We start from the raw sequence: 15,884 nt of genomic DNA on the forward strand, positions 1-15,884 counted from the left end.
AACAAAAATGAGCCAACTAGCTGAACTATTTATCTCCTACCATAATGTAACTTACAGATTTCTTTGCAGAGTTTGAAATATAACCAAGTGCATTTTTCAATTCTGCTTTCTCCACATATGTCTGGCTAAGATCTCTAAGTTATCACTACAATTCCTAAAAACAAAAATGAAGACAATCAGCCGTATGTCAATGAGCATCTATATAACAAACCTGCTTATCTGAGGATTATGTTAATTAAAATACAACATCCATAACTAATTGCTAATAAGTGCTTGTAAATTCAAAATTTAGTGCAGTGTAAACAGCTGTCAAATTTCTCACTGCTCAGCATAGTTCTTGTCCATCATGACCAATTAGACTATGAATAATAGTAAGGAAGAACAAAGAACTGAGAGGAAAAAAGCAATTTACAGCCATATAAACTTGTGTAATAACATTATACAGATTTGAAACCTGTAATAGAGGCAAAATAAGTACTCTTACAAAACTCAGCTACTGAATGTATTACATGATATATTCAAAGCATGTGAGAGTTGTAGTACAACAGTGCACAGCCTAGAGTAGGATTTAATGTAAGATATTATTAAGTCCTTCATGCAAGGACGTGTGTGACACTGGAGGGAGAAAAAGCACGGCATGAACTCTTGGGCTGCTTTGTAAATCTCAAGAGGCAGAGCTGCCCCAGGGATGATTATCATTCCTCACTATTGCTCTGGTGAGCTAATTCCCTCCTCATTTTTCCCTTCGCATTGTTGGACTGTCACTAAAACCCATAGAAATAAGTTTTGACACATCTTGGACGCTGAGCTGTGTTAAGAGTTGGAAAGACCTTAAATATTTGTCTCAAGAGAAACTCACTACAAAGTTAACTTTTTATTGTGTATGCTAACACAGATTCAAAAGAATGTTTAGTAGGAAGAATTGAGAAGTACAAACCCATTTTCACATCTAAAAATTTTGCAGGCCTGTTAGGATTAAGCACACATCATTTGACTGACGCAGCCTGTATCAAACTAATTTCACTTCTTACTACGTAGCTTCCCAAAGCCACCAATTTAAGAGATTAGCATTGTGGAACTATTTATAGTTTAATGTGTATGTGTATACATGTGTGTATTTGCATGATTACACAGATAACATGACAGTGAAGAATTTCTCTGTGCTAATCTGACAGTCAGAAAAATGTTCCTCCGCACATCTAAAAATTATTGGAATAATCTCTTAATGCACATAATACATTTTGGCCTACTAGAAACGTTAAGCTTTAGAGATAACTTTGTATGCAAGCCAAGTGGCTATACTTCCACTAAATCTTATGTTAAACACCCAAATGAAAATATTTATGCACTACAGCGTCAGATGTTCAGGAATGACCTGGGATGACAGCCGAGTAAGTTTTTAGCACTGCCTCAGGCACTTTAAGCAGAGGGTGAGGTTTTGACAATACTTGCAAAAGACCTTCCATATCAGAGACAAAACTTTCTGCTGGATATTCCTTTCTGAACTTTTTTCTCTATCAATATGGATACTTTTACTTATTGCTATGGAATGTTTAAAGAACATCTTCTATGGTAGTACTGGCACTAAGAACTTCAAGATGACAAAAAAAGCAAACCAATTCAGTTAAAGCCAGTAAGTGTGCAAATTGAAAAATAACTGGACAATTCCATTACTGAGTCACAGTTCGTGAACATCAAGTAAACATTAAGTTTCAAACTAAATATTTTTATTAAGCTACAATACAGATTTACTGATTTTTAATCACGCAGTCACAGATATAAGCAGCACAAATACTTCACAGACATTATTTTCAGGTATTTAGTTTTAAATCCATCGCTTTGATATGCATCTATCACTAGCTTCTGTGGGTGTTTTCTGTCCTGATGTAATCTGCCATGCACACTGGGCCATTCAGTACTCGACCTAGTTTTAAAGTACTGACTACTTCTGATTTCTTCTGCTAATGTTGTTTTCTAAAGTAGTTAACAAAGAAGTTAATACTCAAAAACAAAATACACAATTCTGATCAGCAACTAGAGAAGAAATGTTACAGCCATGCCATGTTTCTCCAAAGGTTTTTTTGCAGTGTAAATAATTGTGTGATATTATGCAAATTCATTCTTCTAAGAGCTTGACACTGGCAGGTACAAAGTGTGCTTCAGGCAGACTGAATGCTTACTTCATTCCAATTAAATCGACTCTGATGTTAGAATTCAAAATGCACTGCTCAGGCTGAACAGTTTTCTTTTTCTGGAAAAAAGTCTGCCGTTTTAATTCAACACAAACAGAATATGTAAGTAGCATATGCTAAAGCCTTCATATTTTCAGGCATCACATCGCTTCAGTTTTATTTAATGTAAAAGAACATTTGCTGGAAACATAGTATGTTTTTGGAAAAAAAAGCATAAAAGAACAAAACAATTTTCAGGAACTGCTGAAAATAACGGTGGAAGGTGCAAAAGTGATCATCACAGATTTCAAAACTAAAGATGCTTGATAACGTCACCAAAAATAATTAAAAAATCTGAAATATTACATCTTTCAGCCTAGAATTATCTTGATTTTGTAACCTACCTCAAACAAATCAGGAACACAAAATATATCTTTAAAAAGCCATTTTTAAAGTGAATTATAATTCTACATCATAATGAGGACACGGCGAGTGTTAGATAAAAATTTTGGTTGCTGTTACTGTTGTTGTTTACTAAATAGAAATTAAAGAGACAAAACAAGAAATACCTGCCTACATTATTTTAATATGAGCTTACTCTATTTCTAGGTCACATTGAAAGCTGACCTGTCACTATTAATCATTGGCAAAGACATGAATTATTGAAAGGGACTGTGTAGATAAATGAAACAGAGCAGATTTGCACTAAACTTTGTTTTTCTAGCATGAGTCTGAGCATAAGAGACAACCAACCAAAACAGTACTCCCTCTATTTCATTAAGGAAACCTGTACCTGCACAATAACCTGATTACAGACACTTAAAACCCAAATATCAGCATCTGTATTCCCCAGGAATAATCCTCAGAGTGGTGAGCAGTTTCAAAAGAAAGGTGGAACAAGAGCTTTAATAACTACAAGAAATTGAGGGGTGCCGCTACCAATTCCCTCCAAGTTAAAATAGTGAAAATTTGACCCTTCTAAAAGCTAAAAAGTTAATCACAACTCCCATCCCATCTGGAACACATTCACGTGGTAGCTTTGCCCTTTGCACAGGCACTCCTCTTCTACCAGGGTGTGATTACCTTTCAAGCCTGTTGCTTTTTCCAAATGGCACTAGAATCTGTTGAAGAGGCTAACGCTAGTATCAGGTGAACTAGCAAGTGTGAGCAAGAAGTAAGGAGCAAATACTGATACATGTGCAAACACAACCTGAGTGCATGAGCAATGTGTCCCTAGGTAAACGGCCTGGTCACAACTCGTCGAACTGGCATGCTCTCTCTTTCCCCTGTTCATCTTCTTCACAGCCAGCTGTTCTCTAGACCTACATGGCTTGGAATTGGTCAGGCAATATGTTACATTACCATACACGCATACAAGCTGAAGAAGAAACTCACACTTTTTACTATAAAAAGATACCCCATAAAAATTCTTCATAATCTTCGTACTCTGTAAATTCTTCAGCTGTGAATCCACAAAAATTCCTGCTAGTTACTGTAATCCACACACCCTAATGATACTCAGACCATATGGTCTGCAATCCAGCATCTCTTCCGGTACATAGATTTTGTTTGTTCAGATGTTTTGACCCATCTTACTGAGAAGTTGGAATTCACATAATAAGCAGAATACGTATTTTGCAATATTGGAATCAGAAGCCTCAAACTGAGATATCAGCATGCTGGAAAATATTAATTTTCCAACTAAAGCAGGGAAATTACTGCTGATGCAGATAAATACAGATGACCGCCAACAAATGGTGGCTGCCAAAATTTTATTTATTTACTTTAAATAGTGGCCTCCTCACTATTAATCTACTGGAAATCTTCCAATACAGAAATATATTTTAAAAGCATTATTTCTACATACTTCAGAAAACATGACATTCTCTCATTCTCATACACACACACACACACACACACAAGAAAAAGTATCCCTCAAGTTACACTTCATAACCAAGAACATTGACAAAAATCAATCAAGAAATAAAACAAATAACTGATCTAGAATGAGCTACCAAGTACTTTCCAGAATATTATCTTTATTTCTACTATATTGTAATTTACAAAAATCACTGGCAAGCAAAATCTAAATAAAGTCACTTTAAGAAAACCAGCTTCAAGTTTTGTCCATTAATTTCATTATATAAGGTAATGAAACAAGCTTTATTCTGTATCACAGAACTTTCACTTTGTCCACTGACCATTAAAAAGTGGAATCTCATACAGCAGGGAAACTGAACTGCAATTTCCCATAAACTGAAAAGTCAATACTGATCCCTTTGAGCACCATGTTTGACAGTGGTACCAAATGTAAATTGGGGTGTGTGTGAAGAAGAAAGTTGCCTTTACTATTACTCATCACATTGCTCAAATTTTAAATGCCCCAAGCCTTAATAACGTGTTACAGTTCCAAATGTAGAACAAGAAAACGGTAGCAGGAGAAACAAAATCTCTATAATGTCAACAAAAAAGTAACCAGACAAAATTGTATTCGTTTTCAGAGCAGAATGATCCATTTGTAATTGATAAGGGGCATATTGCTTATTGCCCTTCAACCCCACTACTGTGTTTTGCTGAGCAAAGCTAAGCCAGTAAAATTCCACTTTCAATTTTTAAAGAAAAAAGAATAACAAACTGCAATATCTTAAAGGTATCAACATTTATCATTACCTCTTTCACTGGCATCATCAACAAGTACAATTTCTTCCAGCATGTGTCGTGGTGACCGGTTTATCACACTATGAACAGTTCGTAGAAGTGTGCTCCAAGCCTCATTGTGAAAAACAATGACAACACTTGTTGTGGGAAGGTTGTCTGCATACACCTTTGTTTTACAACTGTTAATCAAAAAAAAAAAAAAAAAAAAAAGAGCATTTGTAACGATCAAGTTAGGACTGCAAGTTTGAAGTTTATTTCTTAGTAAAACCATACAGCAATTTATGATATATCAACACTGTGTGAATGTCCCAGGTGTGACAAAAGGAGGAAAAAGTGCACAAATTAATATTCCCACATTAAAAAATCCTTACATTGATGTATACATCTAGTATTCCAACCTTCCACTCAGAAAGGAACCTTCATGGAGTAATCAGTACTTGAAATGACAGACGTCCACACTGCCATCATATACAGCTAACCATATTTATTCCTGCTACTTGGATATGCAACGCTTCACAAAACAAATACATTAACTCAAGGTGCTAATTTAAGCCTGCATTCCCTCAGAGGGCAAGGGGTAGCCCTACTACTACAGGGACAGAGGGGGAAAAGGGATGAGAAATGCACAAGGTAAGAAATGGCAAACTTGAAAGAGATTGTGTAAATAAAGAATATATAACAAACAATAAAAATGTAACCCATCATCATATGAGAAAAAGTTGTAGGCACATTTTATGTTTGTAATTTCATTTCAACAGAAGAGCTTTCATTAGATCCCAACTCATTACATATAGTCATTCAAAAGTAATCTGTTATAAATACTATCAGAATATGTTAAAAAGTATCACCTGTGGCCCTAATCAAGAGCCTGAGAAGTAAACAGCGCATATGTTTAACCAAAAGTATAAAAACAATACTGAAGGAACAAGCTGTCAATACAGGATTGTGGTGTCAGCATCTATTCCCACCCTTCGGAAGAACCGGTGACACCATGAACACAAACCAAAAGAGGCTCACAGCATGAATATTTTATTTGCTAGCTAACTTGGTTAGCCACAGAGCCTGAAGCAAGAGCAGTTCTCATAACACACAGGCATTCTGGCTCTATGGTAGTGACAAAAAACCCTCAGTGAGCCTAGATCCCAGATAAGACGAGGTATAATTTAAGTCCAGGTATAATTTAGGAAGCATCTCAAAGAGCTTCTGTGCAATCATGCTTCCCCTTCTGAGAATTGAAACACCAATATCTTTGAAACAGGCACTATGTGTCCTCAATATTAGACTTGTCTACAATCACAGCTGACTTTAATTATTCATTACAACAAGCAAGTGTCAAAATCTTTAGAGAAAACACTCATATCCCTGTTCTTTTTTATTTGATTCACGCATAAAGAAAATTTGTGAAGAATGTCAACTGACAAAGTATTATTTCTGTGGTATCACTTGAAAAATAAAATAGCTTTTGGCAAAGACACCTTGAATTTCAGATGGCAAATTCTACACATGGGCCAAATATTCTTTTCACTTGTTCAGCCCATTATGTTGCTTTAAAACCAAACCATCAATGTTTTATTCCTTCTACAGCACTGCTCCCTAGACCAGAAAACAAGGTATCTGAGTGTTGACTTTCAGCCTTAGTAGAAATGTAAATCTTCCAGTTGATCCTATATTTTTTAAACAGAATATCTGTAGAAAAGCTGACATAGATCTGTTTGCTGTATTCCATAAGAAGCCATAACATCTCATTCAACAGGACTATCTTCCTGCAGTGGCCAAAAGCTTTGTCATTGCAATAGTAAATTTTGGATCTTCATCCTTAACTATCTTGGTTTTATGGAAGATTTATTTTACTGAGTTCCAAACAAATGAACTAGTACAAAAAAAGCCAGCCACAGACAAGTACTTTTATAAAACATTGCACTGTCTTTAGCATAAAGACATCAGAATCTTTAAGATCCATCTTTGAAAGGAAACCTTTTATCCCTAACATGCCTGAAAGACATACAGAAGGTTGATGAGAACCCCTTCTCAAGCACGTCCACTTCCATGACCTGTAGAAGCTGAACATCCCTGCATCCATAACAAGACTTGCCTATTGTCAACCACAGCGATCAGCCCTTTCTGGAGTAACAGTTTCAGAGTGACCTATGCTGCCCTGTCTACTAATATTTAGAGACTTTCACAAGTGGCAACACAAGCTTGTTTTGTAACGGTATTCCTTTCAACTGTCTTTCTACACATACTTTAGTGACAAATGTATGTGCAAGTATATTGACAGATAAAAAAAAAGTAGTTTTTAATTTTGAAATCATTGCCGTACGCTGCTTTCCCCCAGGAACACACTGCTGCAGAATGTAAAACAGAAAGAACAGTTAACTCAGAGCATCAGCCCTCTATGCAAAACCCACATTTTATCTTGAGTACCAAACCTTTAAATTAAGAATCCTTTTTGTCTTTCATTTGAAAACAAATTACCCCAGGAAGGGATTACTACTATTTATTTACTACTTATTTAAAATGCAGCATTTGTTTCAACCAACAGATAAACAACATTAGTAGCAGAACATAACCATCAAGGGTATGACATACAGGGCATGAATTAAGGGAAATTTGAATTTCAATTCACTACTAATACATTATGTTCCTTTAGTTGGATCATGCCTCAAATAGTTTTAAAATTGAGTGCATAATATCAGGAAGGCATACCATCTGCAGTAATTTAATGAAGACTCCAAACAGCAGCTGAGAATATCTACTTCACCTGAAATGCATCACCCTTCCCTTAATCTACGGCATGCATCAGGCAAATTCTTGGCTAATGCAACTCCATATATTATTTAGATTGTGGAAACTCCCTGGAAATATTAGATATTTTAAACACAAGCAATGAATTATTACATTATACATAAAGGTACAGAAAAAGAATAGGACAAACTACTTCAATACGACCAAGAAAAAAGCCTGATTAATCTACATGTGTTGACATACACTTTCTAATGAACAAAACAGTGAAGATTTTCTTAATTCCATATCAAGTCTCCTTCTCAGAACTGGAATCACCAGCTTCAGCCTCATTAACCACCTATTCCTCACTAATGTTTCATTTGTTGCTCTCAGGTAGTGAGGAAATGAAAGTGGATAAAACTCGTTTCCTAATTGATTTGCCACAATTTTTCATGTCCCATCAAAATCAGACTTGAGATATAAATGAAGTTTACAAGCATTGTGTAAAACATTTTCAAAAATGTTTTTACAAAGGAACCACAGGACAGTAACAGATAAGACACAGGCCTGACCTCTGTCAGATGCACATACGTAGGTACTGTTCACAGAATTTCACCTTTTTTCAATGTTGTGCCATAATTCGGAATGCTTTGGCCCATTGTTTACTCCTAGGCCTGCATTTCCTTAAGAGCAAAGGAGGGCAGTACGCTGGGTCCAAATTCTTCGCTCACCCAGGTTTATGCCTAACATGCCAAAAGCAAAACAAGGATGACAGATCACAGCGTATCTGTGGATAACATTGCTAACAAGGCCCTACAGCTTAATTTCAATATTTTAAACTCATTACAGAAGTTTCTAAAGTGGAAGGTCAGAAGCAATTATTATTTATGCTTTTCTTCTCTACCATCTTCTTTTTCTATGAAGATGGTAATTGAATCATACATAGAAGCTCTGTACATTTTAGACAGGGAGTTGCATATAAAAAAATCTCCAGAAAGATATTATTTGGTGTACTGTGTATAGCGACTTCAAAACAACTTGAAAGAATCTGAAAACCTCTGAATAAACTGTTTACACTTTTCTCCTTCAGTTCAGGCTGTAAACAGTCTGTGGGAGACTTTACAAAAAAAAAAATAACCTCAAAAAGACAAGTATTATTTGAATAGAATTGCCTTATTTTAGTCATTAAATCTCAGATTTTAAACTTTCTGTAACCATAAACTTGCAAGGAAAGAACTTCCGACTCCTACTGATCAGAATATTAAAACTTCCATCCCATTTGACAAGATAGCTTTGGTCAAGAAATAAGCATCACTGCAATACTTTGCGAAGCTGCATATCCTAAGTCTACAGTTGAAGCTTCTAGCTGTTGGTTAAAAATGACAGCCAACATGAAGGACTGAATCTCTGTTAAAAGAATTAACTGTACATAGTTTTGGAAGGTGGTCTTCTTCAATTTTCAATCTTTATAAAGAAATACCTGGTATAGAAAAATCTACGGTTTGTTAACATTTAATTTACCCAGCCAACAACAAAAAAAATCCTCTAAACTCAAAATGTGGAATAAAAGATTTCAAAAAGAAAAACAAAAAAGGAACAACAATTTTATCTTCCAGTAAATGCAAAAGGGATCGTTCAGAGTACTTCAAGACCTTATGAAATGCAAGTTTTCCAAAGCATCTGAACAACATTCATGATGCTATTCATGACTGCAGATGAGCACCTCGTTGTTACCAGGTCTGCCAAAGCTGATACCAAAGTACTTAGTGCTACCAGTGCAAGATTCCAGACACCTCAGCTTACAGCTTATTCTCTTCTATACCTTTCGAGTATTAGCAATGCCTGAGCCTTCAAGATGCTAAGAACTAGGGTGAGTACACTGATTTTGTGTTACCTACATCACCAGAACCATTTGCTCTCAACCTTAATGTACAACTAGCAGAACTGGAACTCTTATCTCCTATGTTAGTGAAGGAATGAGGGAAACATACTTAACCACTGCTGAAACAGAAGTAATCTATTGGAGGATCTTAAACAATCCCTCATTTGAATTCCTCAGAAGTGAAATTCTTCTGATAACCATCCTGCTCTGCTTACTGCCTAAGACCAACATGGCCTACCCTTCATTGTCCTAATATCACCTCTTCCAACTTACTGTTGAGATTTTCAGAGAAACTTAGATATTAGCTTAGAAACATAACGCTGCAAGCAACTCATGATAATATTTGGCATTTTATCAATACTATAACACTGTATTCACTGAACATAATTTCGAGAAATTATTCTTGCAACTCAAGATCAAGTGCTATGTGCAACACTGTCGTATCTTTAAAGTCATATGTACAGTATTAGAAGCAATCCATTTGCACACCCTTCGAAATCATGCTAAATCTTTTTTTGGAAGTAACGTAATAAAATGGGATTTTATATGAGATATATAAGATCAGTATATTTCATAAGCTGAAGAACTGCTGTCAAAAGAAAGTCTGCAAACATAGTAGAGATCTTGTTGGAAATCAATTATACACTACCATGATATCTATGCAGAAAGAGACTATGAGGACATAAAAACAAAAACGCAGTAGATAGGCAGTACCAAAGCCAAGATTTGGTATACGTGACATCAATTTTATACCCAGATTCCACCAGCTTTCCAAGGGAAGAAAGCACAAGCAATACAATAATTTACAATGGCTCAGAAATATTAGCAGCACTCAATACACTTGCACGACACTTGTTTTCCAAACCCAAAGCACGTATCAATGAAAGACAGAGCTGGAATGCAAGCACAAGTATCTGCTCTGCACTTCACAGCTCAGATGGGAAATCACACTAGAGCTCAGACCACAGCTCGTATGTGCAGTATGCTAATGCAGTACAAATGCATATTTGAAAGGAACAACAGAAGGGAGTGAGGGGAAATGTATTTAATCATCTTACAGATGTAGTCCAAGCTTTTATCTTGCACAGTACAAACAACGGTTAAAAATAAAAGCTGCAGTTACAAATAAAATGCCTCTCAGAACTTAAATACGAGAAAGGAAAACTGCATCAGAGCCAAGGTTTTGAGGAAACGCGGTACAACATAGTGCCCAGAATAAACCTGTTTAATACTAGTGATACAGCATAAAAAGCATAATCTTTAGTATTAAAATGTATTCTGCAAAATATGCACCTGAAGGCTTGAAAATACAACTATTGAGGATACTGAAGTTAATGCCAAATCACTAGAAAATACAAACTCCTGTCATAAAACCTCAGGCTTTAATAATGGCCCCATCATGCTGCAGTGCTGTGAATCTACCAGTACTCGTTGTTTACCTGCCCATCTGCCTAAAGTTATAGTTTGCAACAACTTCAGGCAACAAAGCTGAGGCACAGCCCTGCCCAATGCAAACACTACTCCCTCCCTAAACCACAGGTGAAAACATGTTGGAAATAAGACTGAGTCACCCTGAAGCTGCTGATGCTCACACATTTCTAGCAGAGAATAACATCTCTGTTAGCAGAGGTGACAGAAAGTGCCAAAACACTGCATCAACCACCACCAGCATTCAAATCAAGTGATGCTTTTCTGGTAAACAGTGACTTAAGTCTTTCCTGTACAACAGCAGCAGCCTTACGACATCATCACAAGAAGAGCATTAGTAAAACTGTTCCCAACATAAATTTTCAGAATAAGCCATTGTGACTAAAGACAACTAAGATGGACAAAGCTAATATTAACAGGAAACAACACAGCAAAAAGGGTTAAAAGCAGTATTTCTGAGAAAGATGGAATTGCTGATCAACAGAATGTGCCACAGCTTCTTTTATCAAACAACCCTGCGTACAACCACAGTTTTAACTTGTAGCTGCACGAAGAGAAAGCGCTGCACAGAAGTTTGCAACAAAACCTCACACTACAGAGGAAAGCTGCTTCTTCCAATCAGATCAGAACAATTTGTTTTAAAAAGAGCTCTTCACTTCTGTAATACACATCACAGCTCCAATTAACCTGTCTAAACTGATGACCTGAATGCTAGTAATTCTTATCTAAGCACTTCCATCCAGCCTGCTTAAGTGCCTTGCCTTCAATAGCATTGCGTAATTTACCTGCCATCCTTTCTTCTGCTTTCAAAGATTTGTATATAAGAAAGGCTGCATTATCTCATGATTCAAGCAGAACTCTGCTTTAAATCCTGGAAATAAAATCCAACACAGTCCTTACAACACCACTGTGGTTACAGAATTGAAGAAGTTCACAAAAGTAATTACCTACAATTGAATGTTGTTCCCATCAAAGTTACCACAGGAAAGTACTTTTTGAAGTAAGGAAAAAAAGAGTTCTGTCCTCAAAGACGGAAATAAACTAAGTTCTCTAGCCATATTATTTTCCATACTTAACCGATCAACTAGAATAAAGTTCGTGACATGGTTCCTCACCCAAAAATGGAAAACTCGTAGCTAAGAATGAGTCGGTCAAATCTTTGTCCGTGTGCACACACCTATGTAACTGCATGTGTGTATATGCCTACAGACAAAGACAACAATTTGCAGGAAGTGCGCTCATTTTTGAAGAGACAACTTTTAAAAACTTTCTTTCTAGGAGAAAGATTTGTAGCTGATTTCTTCCAACGTGAACATCTGAAATTGTTGATTCTGTATGAACCCAGTAACAACCTAAATGAAAACAAAAGCCAGACGAAAAATGCAAAAAAAGAAAAAAAAAAAAAAAAGTATCTGCTTTTAAAAACAACAGCTAAATCTTCAGTGCCTCACAAGCTCAGACTTACAGTGTGACATTGCTGAAATTCACACTGCTTTTCAAGGGATCAGCAGATCTCCTTTGCAGATGCCAGACTAATTAATAGCCTGGATTTCTAGCTTGTAACATGAACGTAACGTTGAACAAACTTCTGTAGTTTTCCACCATCATCCTGACAACTTAGCTCTTTTTTATTACCTTTTTTCTATCACCGTGACCCAAGCTAAACAAGTAAAAAACTTCACCAAGAATATCACAATTTATAAACCTATTTAAATCCTCGTGATTTTATGAGGATTTTTGCACAAACTTGCCATTGCAAAGTTTCTAACCCTAACCCTATATTCCACCTAAATAGCTGCAGCCCTCAACTGCACCCTAAGCAATAATCTCCCTTTTCAATGCCACAGTTCCAGCCCATCCCCCTCTTTACAACAGATGAGGCAATCACACAGCTGCTGGGTGTCACTGTTGCTTCCATTTGCTGGCCAACAAACCCACTCCCCCAGCCCTGGGGAATGCAAACCTCCACTCAGGCAGTGAGCTGCAAGGCCACACAACTGTTGGATCAGCATCAACAGAAGCAGTGCTGAGATTTTTGGCTGCACCCAATTATATACAACACACAATTTACACCTGATGATACACATGTGAAGCTATTCCCTTGGCTCTTCTCCTGAATTAAAATCATTAGAGAGAACACTTCTTCACAAAGCTCGTAACGGTCAAGACTTCAAGCGTTACCATTAAAAAACAAACTATAAAGCTTAATATATTGAGTTCCAACAGCTTACTGTTGCATGTATGCCTTTAGTAGTTCTACCTTTAATAGGTATATGCAAATAGACTATTTTCCTCACACAACAGCTGTGTAAATTCTAGGAATTTGCATCATCTTGTAATTCAACTGTAGTAACAAAGCATACAGGGCAACCCCTGCAGTCAGGTTCTTAATTTCTGCAAACAAGAATTCTGGTATGTTCTCACTCAAATATTTCAGCCTTAAAACGGACAAATTTTTAAACTTTAAGTAAATTTTAAGTATGAAAAGCAAGTTGCAGTCTCAGAACTGAAAGCATTATATTGCATCACATAATTAGCATACGTGATGCATCCCTAAGCCTGGATCTATATACTGTTTTTTCCAAGCAGAGAGATGAAAGATGAGAATTAGTTGTATGAATGACTTGCTCAGAAATAAGCCAAGCATCATAAGCCAACCACAGACTCAGCAACATTCATACAAATAAGACTTAGAATCGTTTTTAATCATGGGAGAGAGAAGGAGGAAAGTCAACTTCATCCAGACTGTAAAATAAAGCTTCAGAGTAGGAACTGAACAGGAGCAAAAAAAGCCTTCAATAATAACTTAAACCAGCCACATTACTGGCCTAGTTGAATATTATGGGATGTGTGCTCCTTAATTTTCTAAGTTGCTGAAGCCAAAGCTTGTATGAATTTTAAACCTAGTTAATTCAAATATGTAAGTCCATCTGGTTAAAAACTGATTACACACTAACACCGTCTGCATCACTCAAACATCTGCATCACTGCTCCCACGGTACAGCTAGCTTGAGAGGGCAGGCAATATGCAGGATTTAACAGAAGTACAGTAAGGTGTCCCATACACTTAATTCTGGTTACATTTTAAAATCTGGAATAACTGAAAAGGAAGGTATTTTATGCCAAACTGTACAAAGATGCAGCCTTGAAGAAAGGACATGAAGGTACCCAAAGCTCTCCTCATCCCTCCCTGCTTCTAGGGGAAACCCAACATCTTTCCAAGAGATCTCAGCCTGCACTATAAAATATCCCAGTGGAAGCTCCAGTGGTGACTAGCACTTAATGCTGCACAACACTGTGTTGCCCAGCTATGCCTCCATTGCTTCCAGCCTTGATCACCTGGGCCAGGAAAAGTAGGGAGTTTTGCACACTCTTTTCTAGAGCACAGAGGTCAGCACTGGGATTAAACTCTCATACCAAAGACCCAAATGTCTCCTTAAATGTTCTGTATGTTCGACAAATCTTTAAGATTTGTGAGGCCTGAAAACTTCAGTCTTTGTACACAGTACTCATTCTTTGGTTTCCAAAGCAGCTTCAAAATCACCTCAAATAGAACTGAGACCAAACATAAGCCACCACACAAAGTTCATGCATTTAACCACACCACTTTCCAGCCTGATCAGTAAAACAGATAGGCAGAGCTAAGTGCATGTTTCAGTCACTGAAACCTATTTCAGTTGTTGTCTTCTCATCTTCAGCAAAATCAAGACTCTCGTGCTCCTCATCACCCAACATTTTACTCTTTGCTGTCACATCAAACCTACAGCTGCACACTTTCCTGGCAAGTGTGAATCCCACTTTGATGACTGATTCACAGACCAGACTAAGACACACTTACATGAAATAATCTACTAGTGACTTAAAACCAGCCTGCTGTTCCCAGCTGCTTGCTCCTCCACACCAACATCCCTCCAGAGGCTGTGGCCCCAGCATTTATTATTAATTACAATAACATGCTCCAATGCAGATTCATGGAAATATCTAAGTTTAAAAATATTACTACTTTCTTGATGTTTATTTTGTTTTTGTTGTTGTTTCACTATTAACCCACCAGAAGCTTAAGTAGAACATTTACTCTTACAGACACAAAAGACTGCCAATTCAGTCATATCTCAGTGATTTTAAAGGCATTTATTTGCCTCAGTAATTTGGTGACAAGTAGTAAAAATAACTATCAACATCTAAATAAGACCAGGGCACAGCTCAGCAGAACTCAGATTAGAATTTGTGAAGACATCTGATACAGAGGAGTTCCACTACGCTGGACAAGTACCCAGAAGCTAAGACAAATTACATATTGTTTTTCATTAAGAAACAAAGTTTCTTGGCCAAAACAAACATTCTTCCCCATGTGGGTTACGTACTGAGATGAAACAACGAACACCCAGATGCAGAAGCGCAAGACAGAAAACAACCTGTACAGGTAAGAGCTCCATATGGCTGCGAGGGATTGAGCAGTGGATTCTGGCGGGACGAGAAATTAGTGTGAATGGTAACACAGATTCCCTCAGTAGCTGCTGTTTGATAGAATTATAGAATGGCCCAGGTTGAAAAGGATGAACAACCAGTTTCAACCGCCTGCTATGTGCAGGGTCGCCAACCACCAGGACCAGGCTACCCAGAGCCACATGCAGCCTGGCCTTGAATGCCTCCAGGGATGGGGCATCCACAGCCTCCTAGGGCAACTTGTTCCAGTGTGTCACCATCCTCTGACATTAGCATTAAATACATAAGCAAACTGTCCTGCCTTGGCACACCTAACTTCCGTATCTTTACAAAGATTGACTAATTGTTTGGCAATTCTTTGACATCCTTACTGCAGAAGAACTGATGCTGGCAAAGAATTATAGAACTTGAAATGGTCACATCTTCCCCCTATACCACATTAAAGGAAGCAACCCAACAAAACTCAAGCAGAAAATGACACAGCTGAACATCTCAGCTTGAGCGTATCCCACTTCTTCAAAACTTGGCTAAAAGGAGTGGTGGCAGCTGTGCTGTAAGCACACTGATGTGGTGAG

The 15,884-nt window shown here is 37.2% G+C and overlaps 1 protein-coding gene across 2 annotated transcripts in view; it reads right to left on the minus strand.

Moving 5' to 3' along the window:
- Positions 1–15,884, minus strand: part of GALNT1 (polypeptide N-acetylgalactosaminyltransferase 1) — a 75,070-nt gene that overhangs the window by 20,166 nt on the left and 39,020 nt on the right. For both annotated transcript variants that reach the window (XM_042868944.1, XM_042868945.1), the window contains exon 5: positions 4,842–5,008. In XM_042868944.1, the coding sequence (XP_042724878.1) occupies positions 4,842–5,008 (167 nt within the window). The remainder of the gene's footprint in view (positions 1–4,841; positions 5,009–15,884) is intronic.

Source organism: Lagopus leucura, unplaced genomic scaffold (assembly GCF_019238085.1).
Source record: "Lagopus leucura isolate 7727_CA_CO unplaced genomic scaffold, USGS_WTPT01 Super-Scaffold_100002, whole genome shotgun sequence".
NCBI classification, from domain to species: Eukaryota; Metazoa; Chordata; class Aves; order Galliformes; family Phasianidae; genus Lagopus; species Lagopus leucura.